General features: G+C 35.9%; 3 protein-coding genes across 4 annotated transcripts in view; 1 reads left to right on the top strand and 2 right to left on the bottom strand.

Annotated features, from left to right (window-relative positions):
• The window catches only part of LOC129732905 (E3 ubiquitin-protein ligase TRIM9), a 184,595-nt gene that overhangs the window by 7,474 nt on the left and 155,511 nt on the right, over positions 1 to 21,610 (top strand). The window lies entirely within an intron of this gene.
• Positions 11,503 to 13,634, bottom strand: LOC129732906 (probable cytochrome P450 9f2). Its single transcript, XM_055694320.1, has 2 exons — positions 13,351 to 13,634; positions 11,503 to 13,289 (listed from the first exon to the last, which is right to left on the bottom strand). Exons 1-2 carry the CDS (start codon positions 13,563 to 13,565, stop codon positions 11,897 to 11,899), a joined length of 1,608 nt encoding a protein of 535 aa, XP_055550295.1. The 5' UTR covers positions 13,566 to 13,634; the 3' UTR covers positions 11,503 to 11,896.
• Positions 15,456 to 17,594, bottom strand: LOC129732907 (probable cytochrome P450 9f2). Its single transcript, XM_055694322.1, has 2 exons — positions 17,304 to 17,594; positions 15,456 to 17,242 (listed from the first exon to the last, which is right to left on the bottom strand). The coding sequence occupies exons 1-2, from the start codon at positions 17,516 to 17,518 to the stop codon at positions 15,850 to 15,852; spliced, it is 1,608 nt and encodes a 535-aa protein (XP_055550297.1). The 5' UTR covers positions 17,519 to 17,594; the 3' UTR covers positions 15,456 to 15,849.

Raw genomic sequence — 21,610 nt, 5'->3', positions numbered from 1 at the left:
CGAAATAAAAATAATTCCACGTTCATTCAGCAGTACGGATCTAAACGGTGTCAAAATGGTTTACTGTTTCAAAGTTATTTGTTAAAAAGTATGAAATCTAGTGATTGTGGACTTATGAAGACAGATGGATGCTTACCAACTTGATTGAGCTTCATTCATTACCAACAACTTTTGGAAGATGTGCTAGGAAGCGAATAAAGTAGTCAGAATGTTACAGGCTTCCAATTGTCCTCTAGGCACTATGCTAATCAAATGTGTCACTAGAGATTGTTAGAATGTGGGGCTAATCGAAACACATGAGAAAACAAATCTGGCAACGCGGTATGACTTTGACACATGAAATGTCGGATGTCCGGATGATCACAAAGGTAAAAACCAGGGGGCTCTTGTGGCTGTCAAACTCCATACATTTTCCATCTACCACTCATTGATTTTGGTACCAGCGTTTCTGGTACCCACTTTTTGGTTGGTTTGCCCTAAAACAAGTGTAATAGAGTAAACGTCTCATTTTGTCGGTAGACTTATTCTCGAGTAAATGTCGTTTTAGATGGAAAAAAACAGAAGCTCAACATTTGTTTTCAGTACAATGTGCACTTTCAATGAATAAGATAACTTTTGTAAGCATTTGAAATGAAATATTACCGCCGTAATGAGTTTATGATTGGTAGGCAAAATGTTGACGTTTATAGGCCCCTGGTAAAAACAAATGATTCCATTCAGTGAAATGCGTTTCAAGGTGTTTTGGGCCAATTTTCATACTTTTGGATTACAATTTACCAATTAGAAAACTACAAAAAACTCAAAAATAGCATAATTTAACAAATTCTTGTACAAAGCGATTTGTAAGAAGAATTTATCTTGCCCAATTTTTAAAAGATACTTCACTTATTTTATAGCGTACTATTAGCTGAATGTAATGTAGAGATGCTGTCTGAGCAGAAACATATGATAATTGAATAAGTGTCATAATTGTAGGACAATACTAAAACTAGGTATACCTTTTGGTTCATCACAATCAGAGGCAATCTCTCAGCAAAGTTATCCATATCAGAAGGGATTGCCTCAAATGGCAGTGCTTATGACCGTTAATGGCGATTTTTTCTCCATCTGCTGGTACTCGCGGGCGTTTAGAACTGAACAGAAAAAGGGCGAGAATAAGCTAAATCCACTTAACATGTCATGTGATTTTCCAATACATCTTCAAAAATTAATTTTGAAATTTTTAAATTAACTCGAGTTTTTTAGTTTCGACGGTTCGTAATGTCAGTATTGTAACTAACTTCACTTCCAAGCGCAAAAGAAGCGAGCATTTGATGAAATAGAAGAGGTAAAAAGAGGCGAAGAAAGGTTATTCGTTAACGTTCTACTCGAAACCCGTTTTTCAAGTGATGTACATTGCAATGGTGAAGAGCGGTGGGCACAAAAAGCGGAATTCGTTATGGATGAGTTCTTGCCTCAGTACACAATGATGACGAAGAAGCATAAATATTTATGCAGGAAAATCAACTGCAGAGATCGCGTTTTAGATACCTACTATTGGAACAAAAGATTAGCATTCTATTTACAACCTGAGGGTTTCTATGTCTACATTTTTTCAGAGTTTAACCTTGTTTTGGTTAACTACCATATTATTCCAAAGCAGGACAACGATCACTTTTCGCTCTACATCGACATTTTTATTTTTAATCTGTTCTCAACCATCTCAGTGATATTCGGACAATCTTGTCGTTATTTTTATATTGATACCAAATATTTGTTTGCCGTTGAAAATACCAGAGTGCTACATTTTTTCCTTTAACACTAACATCCCAAAAACCCTACGGACTGCATTCGTGGATGGGCGCGATTGTTTCTTTGTTAACTGTTACGCGGTTTCCTTCTAAGGGGTCTTAGCTGAGTTTGCAGTGTTCAAACAAGGGCATGGGAACGAGCGAATTGGTCAATTAAAATCGAAAATCCCACGGCGAGCAGAAACTTCCATAAAGGAAGGTGCTGGCGAGAAATCGACGATGCAGAACGATTCTCGGTACACAGACGTCGACTGACCAAAATCAATATGCCAGGCCCATCTTCTATAGACGGACGGACGTACAGAAGTTACTAGCTTCTGGGAGCAAACTGTGCATTCCATTCCGCAATTATGAATTTGTTTGTTCTCGGTAAATGGACTTTGTGTGTTTTGCTGACCGGCAGGAATTTCCATTTCAGAATAACTATCGCTTAATCGCATTCGCCCGTTGTTTGAGCACGAAAAATTGTGCAATATTCTTAATGGTATAACCACAATGAAGGTTAGTTGAGTTGAGCGTGCAGCACTTGAGCCAAACTTCGATGGCGAAGCGGTGTGCAAATTCTTTTATTAAGTTGTCATAAACGGTCACGTGATAAATTGCGGGCGTTAATTCTTTTAGAGTACTGCACTGTTCCATAGGTGGTAAGGACATTTTTCGTGTCGACGAAAGCAGCCTATCGGTTAAAGAATGAAAGTATAGTGGTTGCATGTTTGCACAACAGAATCATACAAATTGCTTCAGTACAGTGTATTTGACGATAACATCGTACATTCGTAGTAGAATTGTTACAAACAAAAATATATTGTTTAATCAATGTACCGATGAAACTTCAAGGAGGAAACTTATAAGAATTTTTTATCTTCAAAACTGCACTGGTCAACACAGGTATGACCTTATAGCTCAAACTGAAAAAAAAAAAATGAAACATTATAGCTTTTCAACCATTCCTGCGATTTTTAGTGCCCCAAGCCACCAACATTTTTTCAGAGACTCAATAATTAGGCTGGGTTCATAGAAGCAAACGGTAATTGACCTGTTGGAACGGGAAAAATCTGTCACTTTTTTCGACATTAACAATGACCATATCAAACTAGACAGTTGGTGTCGTTGTCTGTGATAGTCACGTTATGGTGTATTGTTAGAGAAAAGTCGGCCTTGAAACCTTTCAGTAATTTTCACCCATTAGCAATGAAGTGATAATGGTAACTAATGATCACAAAATTGTCAAACATTTAATCTATCCAACGACTTATTGATCGTTGCAATCCATCATGTAGTTTTATAGTTATTACCATTTGAAAATCAACATATCATTTGCTCGGTTTAATTTTCACTTTTACAGAATGTGATCACCAGCATAGAAAAAAAAAGACGCAGTCCTACTTCAAAAATATTTATTGAATAAAAACTTTCACACACAGAGAAATTTGTTCGTCGTTGTTACCGGGAAAATTCAGTGACACATAGTTACACTGCGGTATGCAGTCTTATTGAAATACTAACTATTAAAATTAAAGCGTTTTCTCGGTGAGGTGAAAAAAATTAGATAAAAGAAATTGAAATGTTTATCTTCTCTTTAGCTTGAACAACATCGACCGTAAATAAAAGGCTTAAAAACAGATCTAAACTACCTTTTTTGGCATCAAATTCAGATCAGGCTAGGTACAACCCTCCTTTGCGGATTTCCTCCCCGTTCGGGCACCTGCAAAATCATTGTCGGAAATGAAGTAGAAGAACCCATATTTTACTTTTACGCCATTTGCTCGCAACGTAACCGACGGCGTCTTCATGGCAAACGTCCTGTACCAATTCTAAATACTAGCTCTGTTCATAATTTACATAATTTATTTTTCCTATAATTTTTCCTTGTATCGTTGCCAGCGGACAAATCCGGTCCGAGCGGGACCCAGATAGGCTAACAGATTGGAAGGGGGTGAAAGGTAAAGAAAAGAGAATTCAAAATATCAAATTTTCTTAGAGGGTTTGCAAAAGCACAACTAAAAGGAAAAAGGACAATGAAGATAGCTATCTGACTGCAGTGGAATCAGTGTTTAGTTCAAATCGGAACTGAACATACAAAATTGAAGAAGCTCTTCAAAGAGCGCTATGCGTGAAGGTTTTTTTCGAGTTCACTTTTTCATAGTGAAATCAGTAACTCATCAGGTATATGCTACCGTATTATTTATTGCCCAATAATCAAGGCAACATATGTTGTCAAAAATACCACTTGTTTTATTCGACAATTTCAATCGTTTAAGCGTGATGATAGCGGTATGCTATAGAAAAAAGAACGAGTTTTGACGCACGGTGATCCAATATGCCACAAAGGTTCTTATAAATTCGACATTCCAAGTAATTGAGGCGTGATATTTTATTTCGAATTTAATTTTTAGTACTGAGTTTTTCTGTCGACAGTTTATAAGCAAAAAAAAAAACTAAATAGTATACTATGAGCCATATTGTCCTATTTAAAAAAAACGGACCACTGTACAACATACAGCACTTCTCTCTCTTCTATACCTATCACATGAGGCACTTTTATCGTCCTTCAACAGGGTTGGAAGTCTGTATCGCAAGTCTCATTTTCTTTTTCCCATCGACAAGTGCGGAATTGCATAGAGCACCCCACTGGGAATTCCGGTTTTCCATTACGAATGCGACGAGTTTCAGCGCACATGTTTTCACCCCTAGTCCATCGCGATAGAAAAAAAAAACAGGAACACAAAAACGACACACGACGCGCTTTGCGTTGTCATAGTAAGCCTACGTACGTCTCGTTAGTTTATCCTATTCGAGAAAAATGCAAACTCAATCTTAATGGTAGTCCTAATGCTGATTTTGCAATAATCTATCGATTTAATAAAAAAATTCTTTATTATTTAATTTAATAAAAAAAAATTATTTAATAAAAAAAGCTTACACGAAAGATTTATATGCCGTAACGTAACTATAGGAACACCCATTCGCAGCCATAGGAACACTACCGCAACTAATGAAACAAAAGCGTGCAACATATTTTTGTTAATTTCAAGCCTCAAAGGCAGTTTAAAGTTATCTTAACGGTGCAAAATTATCAAGTAGAACCCATTTCGACAGAAAATAGTAAAACGTACTAGCTACACTCGTTTTTCTTATCGAAAACATGGCTAAACATGCATAACTCGTGCTTAGCTCCTCCACTATTGGGGCATTTACCCTATATGCTGCTGTCAAGTGCTGACAACACGGTCGCAAAATTTGACACACGCAGTTGACTTGAAACTAGAAAAAGCAAAACCGGAGTTTTGCGAGGCGCTACATTTGAGAAACAAGTTGCAGCCCATTTTGGCCGATTTTTCGCGAAAAATAGTTACGATCGCGCTGTTTGTTAGTGTAACGAGAAAAGTATACTTAGTTTGAGTGGTTACGCCACTCTTACGTGCCGGTATTTGTGGAACATGTTTTAGTCGCTACCGGCACGAAAATATATATAACAACAAGAGAAAAAAGATTGAAATGTTTTAATGGTTTTACGGTGAAACCAAATGTTGAAACTGCTCTTACACTGGTTTAACAGTTTCAGAATAAGTAATTGCAGATTAGTTGAAAAAATAATTGTATTCTATAAGGCATTCCCGAAATTTCGGTAGTATGAAGGAGGAAGCCATCTGTCCTTCTATGCTTGAGTTCCCGCTTCACGTTAAAAGAGTGAATTTAGTATGTGTGTTGTTCATTTATACACAATCATCATTTGAATTATCAGTTCTTGATCCGTTTTCGGAGTAGTAAGCCAAATTGAAAACGCTTATAAGGTTCTTTTTATTTCTCTGTAGTTTTGTTAACTTTTCACGCACAAAGTGGCGGTTGTTATGACAGTTTGACGAATTGAGTTGTCAGAAATTCAGCAATTACCAATAATTTGCTGATTCTCGGCAAACAGAATTCTGAATGCTGATAATCAGCAAGAAAATTTTTACTGATTCTTTTCAATACTATTTTTTGCAAAAGATTCTATTCAGATTTATTCAGATTTATTCAGTGCTTTCTAGTGTATCTTCTGCAGCGCTAGTGTATTCTACCCAAAATTAATTTTGATCCGTTTCAGGTAAAATTTGATGAAAGTTAGTGAAATAAATTGAAATATGCGTTCTATACGGTTATCCCCTACTTCTTACAATAGGTTTGGGATTACACTTGATTGCGGATAATCAATTTGTTGGTGCGGAGCACCCGCCCAGCTGGTTCTCGAGGTACGATGCTGGCCTAATATATCAGTCGTCGTATGTTCGAATCTCGGCTTGGGAGGACCCTGATAGAGTCAGTAACTCATTTTTACAATAGTGATGCCGGGTAGAAGCTTGTTCAAATAATCGTCATTGCGGATTGCCAACTCCGCCAAGATATTCCATTACAGCCGCCAGATTGATAGGTACTCCAGCACCAACGCGCATAATTTCCGTTAGATAGAAGACTATGAATTCGACCTACTGGAAATTGGAGCCTAGCATTACATGAACGGGACTTTATCATTCCCTTGACTTTGTCACCTTTGTTACGACCAGATATTGTAATTTGCAAATTCGATCGAACGGAATAACGATGTGACTGCTACCTGAATGATAAACACTCCGTGTGATTGGCTTGAATACCTACGGAGAGAACCAACGCAAAAAACAGGTGCCGTAGGTGTTGGAATGAAGCAATGTGAAAAAGGGACGGAATGCATTGCACACTGTTCGTAGGTAGGTTTAGCTTGAAGTACATTAATTTTTCGTCAACTGTATAACCGTCAATGTCAGAAATAAGCTGTAAAGCAGCCAAGTTCAGATTACCTTACGTTTACTGTTGCTAGGAGAGCTAGCCAAGCACGCTGGATTTGAAACTAAAGCTAAACTAAAGCTGTTACGAAATACAGTAGCTCGAAGTAAATTGTTTCTTTTCAACAGACAAGTAAAAGTTTCAATCGGCCTTCTCTAGGTCACAAGCACACTTTTGAAGCAATGAATTTTCTTACCTTGAAAATTATGAAATTTATGACCGCAGTTCTACATTTATTACGAGCGATTGAAAAGTGGTGCTAAAACTCCTTGAAATAGAACCCACTAAATACGATCATAATTTTATTATCGGGCTGGTTTAAATTATTTAAAATAAGGTTCATTCAGTAACATGGAACACAGATTAAATTGCTAGTTCCATGCAACGACACAACTCGAGTAGGGGGTTGGATAATTGGGTTAGAAGAAATGCTGCCACAAATAACAATAAAACTAGAATCATTCCGCTTTATATGCAAATGGTAATTTGTAACAACATCAACTGCATTTCTTAGCGCCCTGAAATCATTGAAGTTGTAGGGTAACTGCTCCATTATTCATTCATTAAGTTGATATTCACGAAGAATGCACGGATTAAACACCAATTGTTCACGAAATCATTGAACAAATAAACTAAATATGCTTACGTGCTCTTATGGAATTGTTCAGCATTGTATTTTTAGTAAAATTAGGTAGATTTATCCTGAATTTAGTAAAACAAACCATTTTTCACAACGCTTCCATATCCATCTCAAAACTTGAACCACAGTTCAATTATTTATCTCACGACGCCCCCATATTCATCACACTGTTTATCATGAATGAATCATATTATCATGAATGAACGAAGCCGCAGCCCGTCGCAGTTGGTTACCTAGATATCCGCTGTAGTTGTTTACGTGCAAAATTGGTAATCTAGGTAACCACTGCAGTGCTGACGATTTATGTCAATTATGTCGGAATAATTCAACATTTTCAGAATGATTTTTTCGTATTAACAGAAACTGATTTGGCAACTTTTGATTTTCTTCAACGCAGTGAAAACAGATGAAAATATGTATATACAGTTGAAATTTAGGAATTGTAGAAATTCATCATATATATTTCTGCTAATTCAAGCTTGTTTTAGAAAATTTGAGGTGAACATTTCAAAGATTAAAGTTTTCTTAGTGTAGTGAGTGGTTTTGTTTAGTGATCAAAATAAAGTGGTCCGCCAGTGATGAAAAAAACTTTGGTTGGCTGTTGAACGAGTTTCGTTGTAGCCGTATAGAACAATGCGCGGATTTTGTTTTCTGAAGTAGGTGATTAAATTAAATTAGTTTTCGAGTGCAGATGCCAGACTATAATATCAAATTTAGAGCTTTCAAGTGAGTTTTAGAAGATTATACTTTATGAAAATTCTAAAGTGAACTAAGAAGAATCCATTCCATGGATTAGTAGATTGGTTTAGTTAGAAAAAATGCGGTTTTTCCTGTTTTCAATTGTGTTTTCATGTTGAATGAGATGAATATATGGGCTAAGATGAATAATATAGCAGTTCCCCTATAACAGTGTAGGTGGGACTAAATTCTGTTTTGAAAAGAACATAGTTTGAAAAATATTTCGTTTTATCACTATTAGCAATGGTTTGGCAAGTGGCAGCACAATAATATCTACTCTAATTGCATAAATTCGAAGTCTTTGAAAATGCCCTCCAAATGCTCGGTTATAACTTTCACTCGAAAAATGCATTTGAAGCTTTTCGACTACGACTGATTGTCCGGACATTCTTAGCCAGATCAATATAAATGCTCCGTCCAGAACTCTGCGGAGAGTACCTGCAATACATCTACCTCTTCGTCGTACCAACTACAGCTCCAATAGTGCAATCATTGGCCTTCAACGAGCGCTCATGAAAGTTTTGTCCATGTTTGATTTTCATCTGTCGATTCAAGAACTTCGTTCTAAATTTGCTATGGTTATGTTTAGACAATTGATGTATTAATGTTTAGTGTAGTGGTCTAGTTACCATTTGGATAGTATATGACTGTTGGTTATAAATATATAAATAAGTAGCATTGTTGTGTCATAATAGTGACACCGGCAAATTTGTTTATTTTGTCGTCATTGCCGATGAATGATTCTAGTTCTTTCATTGCACACTTATTACTTCACCCACTGCAAGCAAGCAAAAATACATGTTGCAAGCGAACACACGCTACCAGCACACACACGACTCCCTTTTTGTATTGCCCAAAAGGTTGAAAGAGAACACGCCAGATCCGAACCGAATAATCAACATATCCGGATATGTTCAGTATCGCTATAGACATGTATGTATGACGGTGCTTCCCACACATACGGGGGATCCAAAATCTAGCGCTGTGCTTTAAATCATCAGTGCAGTCCGTCGATTTCCTCTGCTGGTCATCCTGCTATGAATGGCTGCAATCGAATGAGCGGCTGTTGCAAATATATTTGCAATTGCCGCATGCTGTGCTGTGACTTGCCTCAGCTCTGCTTGCTGCTGCTCGATCTACTTTCCAGTAAATCATCCTCTTGCAACAGTGATCGGATGAACTATGAAGAATAAATTTGTGCATGCCAGCTTTTATACGTGACTACTGAGAGTTATACTTTCAGTGGGGGGCACCGAAATCATTGGGCACTCTAGCGAGCAAAACTACAACAACAACAAATCGTTTACGAAATCAAATCATTTGCATACGTTAGTGTTGTCTGTGCTGGGGAAGAAAGGTAGTGGTTGGTAGTTTAGTTTGATTTAGACTGACATTAAGAGTTTCGCCTTGTTTTGGACTAGTTTTAAGCTCTGATTGGTCGAAATAGCAAGGTTCTGTATTATTCAATAGTACAATAGTCAACGTCATGATGAAGAAAAAAAATCACAGTGAGAATGAAGGAGATCCATTGAAAACTGACTAAGTTGTAAGCATTTAATAGAGAACAATTTTCGTGACGCTCTACATGTTTTCAGTTTTCCAATTTGCACTTCTTTGATACCGTAAGGCGTAATTCTACGTCAAAAAATACTAATTTATCAACTCAATTATATAAATTCTTTAAAAAAATTAACAAAGAAAGAAGAGAATATATGGTTTATTTATCACCGATCCTTGAATTCTGGAGATGATCTCCAATTTATATGATTGAATATACTTCAAGTGATTCAAGTGAGCTGCTCTCATATCCAAATAATTCCAAACATCCACCTGTCAGATTGGGAGCATCAGGACTTCCTGCTGATGTCTTAGTGTTTCAGATATTTTTTGTTGCTGTTGTTTATGCCAGATTGTGTACTCCGTTTTCAGTTAAAATTATCTACGATGTGAAATATAATTTGCCAATAGCTTAAAGTCTGCCCTTCGAAGTATTATTGAGTGAAGAACTTAACTACCGTTTTACTTATAGTTGTGAACCTTACTGCCGTTTTACGTATAGTTGTGATGTAGGACGGTAGTATACAAATCTTATGAATTATAATTTTATGCGCGTCTGTTGAGTTGTAGTTCGATCATAAATCAAGAAGCTGTAAATAAAAAGTGGGTAACATTTTTCTATTTTATTTTTCAACATTCAACATTGACATAACACAACTTCATATCCTTATCTCTCCCTATACGCGTGATAAATCTTATGGATGCCCCCAAAACATGTGTACAAAACATGACATAATTCCTTAGTTGTTTTCAAATTGAGTGGTTAACCATATTCAGAATTTTTGAAATATTCTCAGTTATGAGTAGTTCGATTGAATTTAGTTGTAGTTTGTTTGTTCCATAGAGAAGATAGGAAAACTCTCGGGTATTTAAAGGAATCACTCGGAGACACGAAAAACATCACTCCAAAATGTTTTTGTATTGCTCTGATGATTGTAAAATAATTTGTTATGTTGTATTATTTCTTCCATTGTATCGCTTTTATTTAATTGTGGAAAATTCAATAGCTAAAAATTCAGTAAAATAATTTACAAGTTTTCGACAGAATTTTCAGAACTTCGGTTAACGAAATTTCAATACTTGTTAGTTTACGGTAGATCGATATGTTTGCTGAATGTTTCTCAAAGTATGTCACTGACATTTGCAAAACAAGCCGCTGAGTTCGATCCGCTGTAGGAAAGTTTGCCGAAATGAAATAAGTGTGTACACCACTTCACAGTGGAGAATCGCTGGCCATCGGCCCAAAATTGAAAATGCGAATTTCATTTCATTATAATTTTCCTATAGTTGTATACTATTGAAGTATCAGAATCTAAATTTTTAGAGCATTACGATAAAATTTGAATTTTCTATGATTTTTCAAAGGGTACTGAGCTAGCGTTTTTTAGCGTTTTCTTGTAAAAAACGCAATGCTGTGAAATTTGCTGGAGCCTCGAGGGTAACTTGAATCTTGATGACGTCTAAGGAAAAGTTGCCTGTAAAATAGTGGAGAATAAATTCTCATCATTGGATGATGTATAATCTCATTGTAATACTCAAAAAAAAATAGGCCGAATAAAAAAAAAACGTATTTTTTGCATAAACGTTTAAAGTTTAGACGGCAGGGTTTGGCACTATTGGCTCTCACTATTGGCTATCAATATTCCGATATTTGGCGCAGTATCATTGTTAATGTTTTGGATCACCAGCCCTGAGTGCCAAAATCATGTTTTGAGTTTGTATCATGCCAGTCACATGTAAAACAATCGTATAAACACAAACCATGACATAATAAATCGCCTGCCAATTTTTACAGAGTAAATAATGAATTATTATTTTGACGTTAGAAACTGCATTTTGAAAACTCTCCTTGAAGACATTAAAAATGTATTAAAAATGAACACAAATATGAAGATGAAGTAAATAAAAAGAAGAATGAGATAAAAAGAAGCAATGTAATATAGTCACTTTGAAAAAAAAAAAAAAACAAGTCATAAGTAATTTTCATCACAAAGCATATTTTTCAATTGATATTTTTTTATTTTCTCAATAACTGAATACTACTTTTATGTTTTTTTATGGCATATGGAAGTCTTTCAAGCATCATGCATTTTGTTTTCCAAAAAATTGAAACCGACGTAAAATTTTTCTCATATAATATTTATAAAATACATGAAAATTCCCCTGACGTCAAAAATACGCATTTTCATGCAAAAATAATATCAAATTCGGACTCAGGGTCCCAAAATTATATAAAAACCATGTATTTTTCATGATTTGAAGACATTTTTTTGCTTGGCCAGCATATATAGGTATAGAAGTCTATAGAGTCACCCCACTGTGTACTTCTCGCCTAGGCCCATGCTGGTTATCTTCAACTAAACTTGCTGTATCATTGCATTTGGCGCCTTATCATATTTACATACACTTCACCCTCAGCTGCCAATATGGTAAATCCTTTGCGCAATTTTAACGGTACTTGAGTTTTGGGACTCAACTCAAATGAAAAGTGTAATAACAAATGATAAATAACCGATTTTATCTCAACCAAGGCAAATCGATTACCAATGCAGTTTCTTGGGCCACTACCAAAAGGAAGATACGTAAATGGATTGATACTGCCTTTGTTTTCGTCATTGAACCTTTCAGGATTGAATTTTGTGGGTTCCGGGTAATATTTGGGATCAAGATGGATACCTTGGGTTGGAATCCAAATGGCTGTTCCCTTCTCTATGCTGAATCTCAAACCTTCTCCATCATCCAGCTCATAGTCTTTAGTGCAAAGACGATCTAAGAAAGCAGCAGCCGGTCGTATTCGCATACTTTCGGAGACGACCATATCCATGTATCGCATTTTCTGTAGTGTATCATAATTGAGTTTTTTGCCATTCAAATTTTTGTTGGTCTCTAAAATTTCTTTGAACAGATTCTGCTGAATATCCTGATGCACGACTAGATCATGAACCAAGAAAGTTAGCGTGGTGGAAACAGTTTCAAATCCTGCTAAGAAGAATACAAACGCTTGAGCGATCATCTCGTTTTCTGTCATAGAGTTTGCCGCTGTTGATTTGCCCACATCATATTCCTGAACTGTGGCGAACGCTTCATTCTGTTCCTTCTCCTGCTGATGTCGTAGTACACCGTTTTTCGCTTGAATTAAAAGATTGATCATATCATTTCGAACAATGCCCCTTGTTTGTCGCTCTTTAATTGCACTTATAATTATGGACCGAAAATATTGAGCCTGTTCTCGATCGATAAGATCTATTCCTAGTCTACTCATGGTCTTTGAAAAAAATTTGAAAGCAAATATTTTCAAAGCAATACTTAATCTGTCGAATCGCATCATTTTGCGCCCTTGTTTGTAGAATTCATTATCTTGCTCTCCGAATGAGTCTACTTTGAATCCAAAAGCACATGAGGCAATAACGTCTGTCCCTAGTCGGGTAAAAAGATTGCCCAATGCTACTTCCAGTGAATTTTGAGGTTTCATCAAATGGTAATTTGTAACATTTTCGCAGCATTCAATAATCAGCTCGAACATTTGCCGCATTTTGCTACCAGTAAATGCTGGGCTCAAAGTAGTACGCATGTCCTTCCACTTTTCCCCATTTAAAGCAAATAGGCCTTTGCTGAAGAGTAGGTGGGGATTGTCGGCATTACTATCTCCGAATGTAGGTCGGTGATCAATGAAATGGTCGAAGTCCTTGACAGTGATTTTCTTGATTAGCTCCGGATCACGAATTATGAAAACTGGTGTCATCGCATCGAATAAGCCAAATACTCTGCGAATTGATTTTGATATTAGAAAATTACCCAAAAAAACAATGTTATTAGAAAAATTACTTCACATTGGGGAACTTGTTGTAGATCTGATTGATAAACTCGCTTAGCGAGTATTTTCTCAACACCAGCGAACCGGTACTTCCGAGCAAAGGCTTTGCTGCCATCGACGGGATTGGTTTTTCATGAAAATAGTTGTTGTTTTTGGTCAACCATTTGTATGCCGCTATTGCTATTACGGTGACTATCACTAGTATTCTGATATCTATCTCCACCATGCTGGCCACTACTGATAATGAACTTCTCTTAACAACTGCTCACCTTCAACTGCGACACTGATTTCAAAATTATCATCAATTTCGTTACGTGAGTTGTGTGTGCTTCTCTGATTGCTGAGTAACTGATAAATTGGCTCAGTTGCTTTCGGAACGAATGAAACAGAAAAAGACACATTGCTTAGAGATAACTGTATGGTTGTTTGTTTGGGTTAAAGAGCAGGGTCACCAATATAAAAAACATGATTGAATATTAAAAATATTCGAGTGAAGACGATAGAAGTCATGTATTATTGATTATATACTTTACACTTTTTTCTGTTTCTTTGAAATGCTTAAAGTTTTTGTGAATTTAAATTAACAAACTGGGGATCTGTTTTAAAACATAACAATAATGTTGCCTTTTCATTCTCTGTCAGCCACATTTCTGATTCAAATTTGTGATGCATTATTATTATATTTTTGCGATGCAGTCTCATCAAAAGAGGTGGAATGATTGCGATGTGAAATTCAATTTATAAACACGAGAGATAGTGAGCATCGAGTTTAAGTGGAAAATAATATTTTTATCATCTATTTTTTCTAGAACTACCTAATTACTAATATTAATTACTACGCATTCTACGATTATAGTAACATTTCAAGGCATACGAAAACAAAACGAAAAACGATTCTATAGTAAGCAAACATGCTACTGGGATTCCTCGGTAATCCACTAGTCGTATATATAATCCATCAACAGACACGCACAATCTTTACAACGTCGGAAGCCCAACCTCCCGTCGCTGCACTGTTTTGTTGAGCTCCGCTGGAACGAACCGAAGTTGGTAATGGTTTTCATAGCACCAAAAATAAGCGCCAAACCAGGTCAGTTGGAAGGAAAATTACAATTTCGCATGATGGAAAACGAATTCTAGCAGGCAATTGTGTACCGGAAAAGGAAACCCGGATACGGCTTTTGCTTTGATTTTGCCGTGGTTGATTCCTCTAACGGCAGTTTGACGAGGAAGTACACTGCCGGTCAGAAAAACTTTACCGCAGTCTAAACAAAGCGCAAATAATTTTATAAATAACAGGAAAAAATGACTAAATATCTTTTATAATGTAATATATTAAAAATTAAAATATATATCAGCTTCAAATAAAAATGGATGCAGATTAGTTTTTTTTCCATAAAAGCTCTGCCGGTCAGTGGAAGATGAATTGTAAACACACACACAACAGGAAAAAATGACTAAAGCTTTAGTGATAACTAGGTGTTTAGGGCAGTTTTATGATAGTCCTTCTATTTCTGCACCTTTTTGTATATTTCGTAGAGTGGATGCTGGCTTAGTCAGTATTTATGTTACTTTTAAGTCAAATGTACTGCGGATGATACACATATGAAAATGAAAAATCGTTAGTTTTTTGTTTTAACTTAATCAACTTTAGCTTTAATGGTGTAATAGACATATTTATATTGCTGTGCATGAAATAATCTCGACAGAAATATATTTCTACAAATTTACTTTAGCTGATTTTACCAAAAATGTTGAATATAGAATAAAACTTTTCTCTATGTTCAAAACACATCACAATGAATTGTGTCTAGAAACGCTGGCGAAACCATCAACAATATTCGCTGAAAGCGGAAAGGGGAAAATCTGTTCATTTCTTCGAGCGGCAAAAAACCCTCCTTCACCGGTCGATCGGTTGATAGGGATGAGACTACACCATGCGCCTTTCTTTCTGTATAAACACAAACCTAGGAGGAGGTAGGGAAGAAAAACTTTATTGCCAGGATTAAGTTGCAGTTGTTGTGTGTTGTGTGGAAGTAAATAAAAAGAAGAATGAGATAAAAAGAAGCAATGTAATATAGTCACTTTGAAAAAAAAAAAAAAAACAAGTCATAAGTAATTTTCATCACAAAGCATATTTTTCAATTGATATTTTTTTATTTTCTCAATAACTGAATACTACTTTTATGTTTTTTTATGGCATATGGAAGTCTTTCAAGCATCATGCATTTTGTTTTCCAAAAAATTGAAACCGACGTAAAATTTTTCTCATATAATATTTATAAAATACATGAAAATTCCCCTGACGTCAAAAATACGCATTTTCATGCAAAAATAATATCAAATTCGGACTCAGGGTCCCAAAATTATATAAAAACCATGTATTTTTCATGATTTGAAGACATTTTTTTGCTTGGCCAGCATATATAGGTATAGAAGTCTATAGAGTCACCCCACTGTGTACTTCTCGCCTAGGCCCATGCTGGTTATCTTCAACTAAACTTGCTGTATCATTGCATTTGGCGCCTTATCATATTTACATACACTTCACCCTCAGCTGCCAATATGGTAAATCCTTTGCGCAATTTTAACGGTACTTGAGTTTTGGGACTCAACTCAAATGAAAAGTGTAATAACAAATGATAAATAACCGATTTTATCTCAACCAAGGCAAATCGATTACCAATGCAGTTTCTTGGGCCACTACCAAAAGGAAGATACGTAAATGGATTGATACTGCCTTTGTTTTCGTCATTGAACCTTTCAGGATTGAATTTTGTGGGTTCCGGGTAATATTTGGGATCAAGATGGATACCTTGGGTTGGAATCCAAATGGCTGTTCCCTTCTCTATGCTGAATCTCAAACCTTCTCCATCATCCAGCTCATAGTCTTTAGTGCAAAGACGATCTAAGAAAGCAGCAACCGGTCGTATTCGCATACTTTCGGAGACGACCATATCCATGTATCGCATTTTCTGTAGTGTATCATAATTGAGTTTTTTGCCATTCAAATTTTTGTTGGTCTCTAAAATTTCTTTGAACAGATTCTGCTGAATATCCTGATGCACGACTAGATCATGAACCAAGAAAGTTAGCGTGGTGGAAACAGTTTCAAATCCTGCTAAGAAGAATACAAACGCTTGAGCGATCATCTCGTTTTCTGTCATAGAGTTTGCCGCTGTTGATTTGCCCACATCATATTCCTGAACTGTGGCGAACGCTTCATTCTGTTCCTTCTCCTGCTGATGTCGTAGTACACCGTTTTTCGCTTGAATTAAAAGATTGATCATATCATTTCGAACAATGCCCCTTGTTTGTCGCTCTTTAATTGCACTTATAATTATGGACCGAAAATATTGAGCCTGTTCTCGATCGATAAGATCTATTCCTAGTCTACTCATGGTCTTTGAAAAAAATTTGAAAGCAAATATTTTCAAAGCAATACTTAATCTGTCGAATCGCATCATTTTGCGCCCTTGTTTGTAGAATTCATTATCTTGCTCTCCGAATGAGTCTACTTTGAATCCAAAAGCACATGAGGCAATAACGTCTGTCCCTAGTCGGGTAAAAAGATTGCCCAATGCTACTTCCAGTGAATTTTGAGGTTTCATCAAATGGTAATTTGTAACATTTTCGCAGCATTCAATAATCAGCTCGAACATTTGCCGCATTTTGCTACCAGTAAATGCTGGGCTCAAAGTAGTACGCATGTCCTTCCACTTTTCCCCATTTAAAGCAAATAGGCCTTTGCTGAAGAGTAGGTGGGGATTGTCGGCATTACTATCTCCGAATGTAGGTCGGTGATCAATGAAATGGTCGAAGTCCTTGACAGTGATTTTCTTGATTAGCTCCGGATCACGAATTATGAAAACTGGTGTCATCGCATCGAATAAGCCAAATACTCTGCGAATTGATTTTGATATTAGAAAATTACCCAAAAAAACAATGTTATTAGAAAAATTACTTCACATTGGGGAACTTGTTGTAGATCTGATTGATAAACTCGCTTAGCGAGTATTTTCTCAACACCAGCGAACCGGTACTTCCGAGCAAAGGCTTTGCTGCCATCGACGGGATTGGTTTTTCATGAAAATAGTTGTTGTTTTTGGTCAACCATTTGTATGCCGCTATTGCTATTACGGTGACTATCACTAGTATTCTGATATCTATCTCCACCATGCTGGCCACTACTGATAATGAACTTCTCTTAACAACTGCTCACCTTCAACTGCGACACTGATTTCAAAATTATCATCAATTTCGTTACGTGAGTTGTGTGTGCTTCTCTGATTGCTGAGTAACTGATAAATTGGCTCAGTTGCTTTCGGAACGAATGAAACAGAAAAAGACACATTGCTTAGAGATAACTGTATGGTTGTTTGTTTGGGTTAAAGAGCTGGGTCACCAATATAAAAAACATGATTGAATATTAAAAATATTCGAGTGGAGACGATAGAAGTCATGTATTATTGATTATATACTTTACACTTTTTTCTGTTTCTTTGAAATGCTTAAAGTTTTTGTGAATTTAAATTAACAAACTGGGGATCTGTTTTAAAACATAACAATAATGTTGCCTTTTCATTCTCTGTCAGCCACATTTCTGATTCAAATTTGTGATGCATTATTATTATATTTTTGCGATGCAGTCTCATCAAAAGAGGTGGAATGATTGCGATGTGAAATTCAATTTATAAACACGAGAGATAGTGAGCATCGAGTTTAAGTGGAAAATAATATTTTTATCATCTATTTTTTCTAGAACTACCTAATTACTAATATTAATTACTACGCATTCTACGATTATAGTAACATTTCAAGGCATACGAAAACAAAACGAAAAACGATTCTATAGTAAGCAAACATGCTACTGGGATTCCTCGGTAATCCACTAGTCGTATATATAATCCATCAACAGACACGCACAATCTTTACAACGTCGGAAGCCCAACCTCCCGTCGCTGCACTGTTTTGTTGAGCTCCGCTGGAACGAACCGAAGTTGGTAATGGTTTTCATAGCACCAAAAATAAGCGCCAAACCAGGTCAGTTGGAAGGAAAATTACAATTTCGCATGATGGAAAACGAATTCTAGCAGGCAATTGTGTACCGGAAAAGGAAACCCGGATACGGCTTTTGCTTTGATTTTGCCGTGGTTGATTCCTCTAACGGCAGTTTGACGAGGAAGTACACTGCCGGTCAGAAAAACTTTACCGCAGTCTAAACAAAGCGCAAATAATTTTATAAATAACAGGAAAAAATGACTAAATATCTTTTATAATGTAATATATTAAAAATTAAAATATATATCAGCTTCAAATAAAAATGGATGCAGATTAGTTTTTTTTCCATAAAAGCTCTGCCGGTCAGTGGAAGATGAATTGTAAACACACACACAACAGGAAAAAATGACTAAAGCTTTAGTGATAACTAGGTGTTTAGGGCAGTTTTATGATAGTCCTTCTATTTCTGCACCTTTTTGTATATTTCGTAGAGTGGATGCTGGCTTAGTCAGTATTTATGTTACTTTTAAGTCAAATGTACTGCGGATGATACACATATGAAAATGAAAAATCGTTAGTTTTTTGTTTTAACTTAATCAACTTTAGCTTTAATGGTGTAATAGACATATTTATATTGCTGTGCATGAAATAATCTCGACAGAAATATATTTCTACAAATTTACTTTAGCTGATTTTACCAAAAATGTTGAATATAGAATAAAACTTTTCTCTATGTTCAAAACACATCACAATGAATTGTGTCTAGAAACGCTGGCGAAACCATCAACAATATTCGCTGAAAGCGGAAAGGGGAAAATCTGTTCATTTCTTCGAGCGGCAAAAAACCCTCCTTCACCGGTCGATCGGTTGATAGGGATGAGACTACACCATGCGCCTTTCTTTCTGTATAAACACAAACCTAGGAGGAGGTAGGGAAGAAAAACTTTATTGCCAGGATTAAGTTGCAGTTGTTGTGTGTTGTGTGGAAGCAGTTTTCGGTGCTATATCGGATAGGGTGCATAGAGTGAGTACCGTTGTAAGAGGGTCAATGATCCTTTTCTGGTAATGTTGTAGCGATGTTTTATGTTTGGCCGTCACGTGTTGTGCCATGCCGTGCAAAGTGGCCAGTTACTAGTCCTTTTCTACCATCATAGCGAAGAATCTGGGTTGATGGGATTTTGGACGTTAAGATTAAGATCTTCATGAGATGTGTGTGTGCTTGACCAACAGCTGCTGAGTAAGACGTTTAAAGTCGTAGCTGATGAGTCCAGTTTTTATTTCGGTTTGTCGAAAAAGAACGATGTTCTTAGAATAGTTTTTTATCACACTCAAGTGAACCGTAAATATCAACATTGAATAAACGAATGTGAACGTTGGTTCTAAATTTATCAGTACTTAGAAACCCCACACAAACAGGCAACAAGGGATTCTTTAGTTAAAAACTAATTTCTCTCCGCAGGAAAAAGGTTCAATAAGTAAAAAAATTGAAACTTGACTATAGTATCTGGTTTTTTTTTATAGGAAAAACCCTTGAAATTGATCCAGCTATTGATTGATCAGATATTTACACGTAACCAGTTAGTGGAATAACAATCTGTAGTCTATATACGGTGGAATAACGTGTTTGTATAAAAAAGAACAAAGATTACTGATTTTCCATGGGTTTCCCTTCACACGTACACGTACTGACGGAACTACCCATGTAACATCAATCATAATCAGGCCCGGATTTGAGGGGGGGGGGGGTCAAAAGTGGCAAATGCCCCGGACCTTTCGACACAAGGAGCCCCCTAGTCCTGGGCCAGACGTGAAGACAGAAGTGGTGACCTTTTTTTTGCTCGTCACCTTCGTGAAGTGTTAAGTCATTTCAAAATCCAAAATTTTCTTACCTCTAAACTTTTCAAGCAAAGAGAGGGCCCCTCAAAAATATCTGCCCCTGGCCACCCAGCACCTAAATTCGTCCCTGATCAAAATAACCCATGAGCACTGTTGCCAACTGTAAAGATTTATCTGGAAATGCACAAATTTTTTCGGTTTTTTCGGAACAGATTCTGTACCGTACAGATTACAGATTTCTAGAAAAAGTACAGATAAGTAAAGATTTTTTAAATGGTTGAAAAGATTAGACAAAACTTTTTGACCGATTCTGCAACGATACAATGAACGCGATCTTGCAATCCACGCACTTCGAATTTACTGACAAATCATGTCCCTTAAGCTGGAAGTACAAAGTCAGCAGAACAAAGAGTTAATAGCATGAAAATTTAGTGCTCATTCGATGCTCATTTAATGCCATATCGCCGAATTTAATGCTCCATCATTTCTTTGAAAAATGCATTTGTTTGCTAGCTTAAGAAAATAGCTAGCAGACAATATACGAAATTAGCATTTTAGTCACAAAACAGTTCTATAACGATCAAAAACATTTAATGCTCATTAAATGCTCTTGAAAAAACCTGATTTTCATGATAATTTTATTGATTTTGTATAAATTTTTCAATAATATTATAATAATATGATAATATATGAACAGCTTCAATTTTTTCGAACATGTTCCTCTGAAAACAATCAGAATCCTTTTGATACGATTAGATACCAAATCAATGCTTCCATCTGCGAGCAGTTCCAATAACTTAGGTGCATTTTTTATTAAATATATTTTTTTCAAAAATATTGTTCTGCTAGCTTAAGAAAAAAGTTAGCAGAACATTGGCCAGAAACAGCATTTTTAAGCAATAAACTGTTGTAGATTGGTCATAATAATTTGATGCTCATTTAATGCTCTTGAAAAAACCTGATTTTCATGATAATTTCATTGATTTTGTATGAATTTTTCAAAAATATGATATTATTTGTATAGCTTTAATTTTTGACAAACATTTTCCTCTTAAAACAATCAGAATCCTTTTGATACGATTAGATACTTATTAAATGCTTCCATATACGAGCAGTTTCAATAACTTAGGTGCATTTTTCATTAAATTTTTTTTTTTTTTCAAAAATATTGTTCTGCTAGCTTAAGAAAAAAGTTAGCAGAACATTGGCCAAAAACAGCATTTTCAAGCAATAAGCTGTTGTAGAATGGTCATAATAATTTAATGCTCATTAAATGCTTTAAATTTTAAATTTTAGTGCAACGTAAGAACTCGCGAATAAATATTAAACGGGACACAAACACTTATGGTTCTTACAATGTAAAAAATTTTACCTTTTTTACCGACCGGTTTCGGGTAAGCTGTTACCCATCTGTAGCTCTCTCCTACTAATTAG

This window comes from Wyeomyia smithii, chromosome 3 (assembly GCF_029784165.1).
Source record: "Wyeomyia smithii strain HCP4-BCI-WySm-NY-G18 chromosome 3, ASM2978416v1, whole genome shotgun sequence".
In the NCBI taxonomy this organism is placed as follows: domain Eukaryota; kingdom Metazoa; phylum Arthropoda; class Insecta; order Diptera; family Culicidae; genus Wyeomyia; species Wyeomyia smithii.
The sequence above is the reverse complement of the archived record's forward strand: the minus strand, read 5'-3'. Positions and strand labels throughout refer to the sequence as shown.